Raw genomic sequence first — 2,882 nt, 5'->3', positions numbered from 1 at the left:
CCGCATGCTTATCCCATCACCTTCGCCTTCGGGTGCTTCTCGAACCGTTGTTCGTGGGCCTCCGCGAACGTTGTTCTCGGGGTCGGTTGGCAGGTGAGCATCGATAGCAACCTATGAATTGGTGTCGATTGGATCTACAATTGGGACTCGTTGGGATCAATAGGGGTACCTCATTGCTAGGTACTAAGTTTTTGTTTTGCCATGATGGCCAGATTCAACCTCAACGTTCAAGTGAGCAAACTGAGAGTTTGACATTTTTAAGCAAACCTGAAATTGAAAACTTAAAGAACAAGCGTAAAATAGAGTGCATTATGGGAATTTGTATCAAATTACCACTATTATCCTTAGCCCTACGGTGGGCGCCAAACTGTTTACCCTTAAAAATGGATAACAATTGAATTTATACGCGGTTCTAAAAATATGTGGATTGGTTCAATATAAATGAATTAAAGATAAAATAAATAACCAAACCAGTTGTGATGTTGAGTTCGGGCTCGGATTCTAAGCTTAACAATTGTTCTGCCCTCGATTCGGAAACAAACGTGTATGAAGAGCTACAATTAAAATAAGAACTTTTTAATAACTAAGAAGCAGAGAAAACAAGTTTGTATTGCCTTAATATGCGTGTTACACAGTGTCTATTGATAATAATATTTCCCCTTTATATAGTAGAGGAGTTTTACCTCTAGTACAATTTAAAAAAAACGGTAAAAATCTTCCTTGTACATCAATTATTGATACGCTAATGATATAGGGCGAGATTCGCGCCGTAATATCCGGTTGGGTGCGGATATCATGGCCCCCTGTTAGTCGTGTATAATTGTTCGCAGTGCTTTCCGAGGTCTAGGAGCTCCTTCTGGAATCAGGGAAGCGTTGTCTTATCAAGCCCGGTGGCGCATACTCCGTTCGGGCCTTAATACGAGAAATACCCAGCTTCGATTTCGATTTCATGTAGTTATGTCCTTGCTTCGTTTGACTAACCGAGAAATCGGGATGCTCATTAGCCCCGGTTTTACCCGTATACAAAGTGGTTGTCACACACCAATCCTTACTTGTCACGTGTCAAGTTCAATTAAAAATAAATTTTTTTCATTTCTCCTTTTTATTACGTATTTATACACACTTTATGACAAGAATATCAACTCCAAATTGTTTGGAACCGTAAAACCACACATATGAACTAATTATAGAATGTAATGAATGCTATTTTCCACGGCAGAATCAAAATCACTTTACTGCCTCCATGTTGGATTTGGATGAAGTAGTCTGCAACACATCTCCAAAACCTCCATCTCTAACATACTGAATATACCTTGAGAATTCAGGCCTTGCAGTTGCCTTCTTCTTCTTCTTTGTTTCAAAAAGACTGAATATTGGATGAATCTTGCTCGCTTTTTTCGCTTCCTTTAACTGAGTAGTCGCTCGGAAATTCTCCTCGGACGTCACCTTCTTAGACGAAGAACTAAAGAACTTAGCAGCAGCTGGAACTGTTCCGTTTCTGCTCAACTTTGGTTTACCCAATATTGGAGCAGAAGGCTCCTCTTCCTTAATTAATTCTTCATATCCTCTGTAGTCTCTTCGTGTACTCATTGCTCTAAACATGGCTTTAATTTTTACAAGTTACGAAAAATAATACAGCTCCCAAATTTCTTGAACTGTAGGCTTAAAATGAAGGAAGAGAGCTAGTACAAAAGATTTTGAGATGAAGAAAAGTAGAAAACAAGGATATGTTATATAGTTAGGCTGGGCTAGCTAAGGGATTTATGTAATTTCTATTGGTTGAGGTATTTTAAAGCAGCTGTACGTAGCCTCATTTTTTCAAAAATTGCGTGCTCCACGTGGTTGTAAGGCGTTGAAAATCTATTGTTGAAGAAAGCTGGAACTTTCCTTGTTTTGACTTCTCGTGCTAAAGTAATCCAAGTAATTAATATAATGGAACTCTGACCATATATGGTCAAAAAACAACAATGATAATTATGCAAGTGTGACCATAGGGCTTGCATATTCCAACAAGGCATACCATGGAATATTAGATGTTAAAGACAATATTTTTATTTTATTTTCTATATTTTTCTTTTGTTGAAAAGAAATCAATTTGGATAAACTATTTGATTACTTAACACCAACGTGCATGCTTGAACGAGTACTCTCCCCTTTAGAGAAAACAAAACATATTGATAGAAAGTTCGTTAGCTTACGTTTTTTTTAGAAATTACCGTCTCTTCTAGAGTCTTCTAGTGTGACCCACATATAAGGTAATAAATTATTTACCTTATTCTCCAAAGGAAATAATATATCAGATAATATTCTATAATTATGCATATATAGTAGTTTCTTTAATGGAAAGAAATTACATATATTATGAGTCCCTAGGGTAATTATAATTTATGGAGAAGTCCTTAGGGCTAAAGTATTTGCCTAAGAGTCCCTAACCTATCTATAAATACGCTTGTGACTCCATCAGTCTGGCATCCTACGATAGACACAGGCTAGAAGGCTCTCTAGGTTTTCTGCTAAAAGTTTAAAAAGGCGATTCCCTACAACGCTTGAACAACAATGTTCATTTCCGTTGCGTTGGCTCTGTGTATGTGTTTATATTTCAACATGTGGTATCAGAGCCTACCTTTGGTCGTTTGGTCGTGTTGTTCGGTATCGAGATTGTGTTCATAACTATGCAAATCTCGTTTTGCTCAAATCTGTGTGTTTAGTTTTATATATATAATACAATCCGTCTTTGATTTGTCGACAATGGAGTTATATTTTGTTAGATGGAATTGGTTCTAACTTTTAAATTGTGTCTCAACTGCTCGAACTATTTTAATCCACATGAGTGAATGAGTTGACTCTCGTGTGATTTGTCGAACTTATGATTTTATCCTTAG

The 2,882-nt window shown here is 37.0% G+C and overlaps 1 protein-coding gene across 1 annotated transcript; it reads right to left on the bottom strand.

The window, feature by feature from the left end:
• Positions 1-1,227: 1,227 nt before the first annotated feature.
• Positions 1,228-1,590, bottom strand: LOC107797230 (uncharacterized). Its single transcript, XM_016620100.1, has one exon. It carries the CDS (start codon positions 1,588-1,590, stop codon positions 1,228-1,230), a length of 363 nt encoding a protein of 120 aa, XP_016475586.1.
• Positions 1,591-2,882: the final 1,292 nt, after the last annotated feature.

Source organism: Nicotiana tabacum, chromosome 3 (genome assembly GCF_000715075.1).
Source record: "Nicotiana tabacum cultivar K326 chromosome 3, ASM71507v2, whole genome shotgun sequence".
Lineage (NCBI taxonomy): Eukaryota > Viridiplantae > Streptophyta > Magnoliopsida > Solanales > Solanaceae > Nicotiana > Nicotiana tabacum.
The sequence above is the reverse complement of the archived record's forward strand: the minus strand, read 5'-3'. Positions and strand labels throughout refer to the sequence as shown.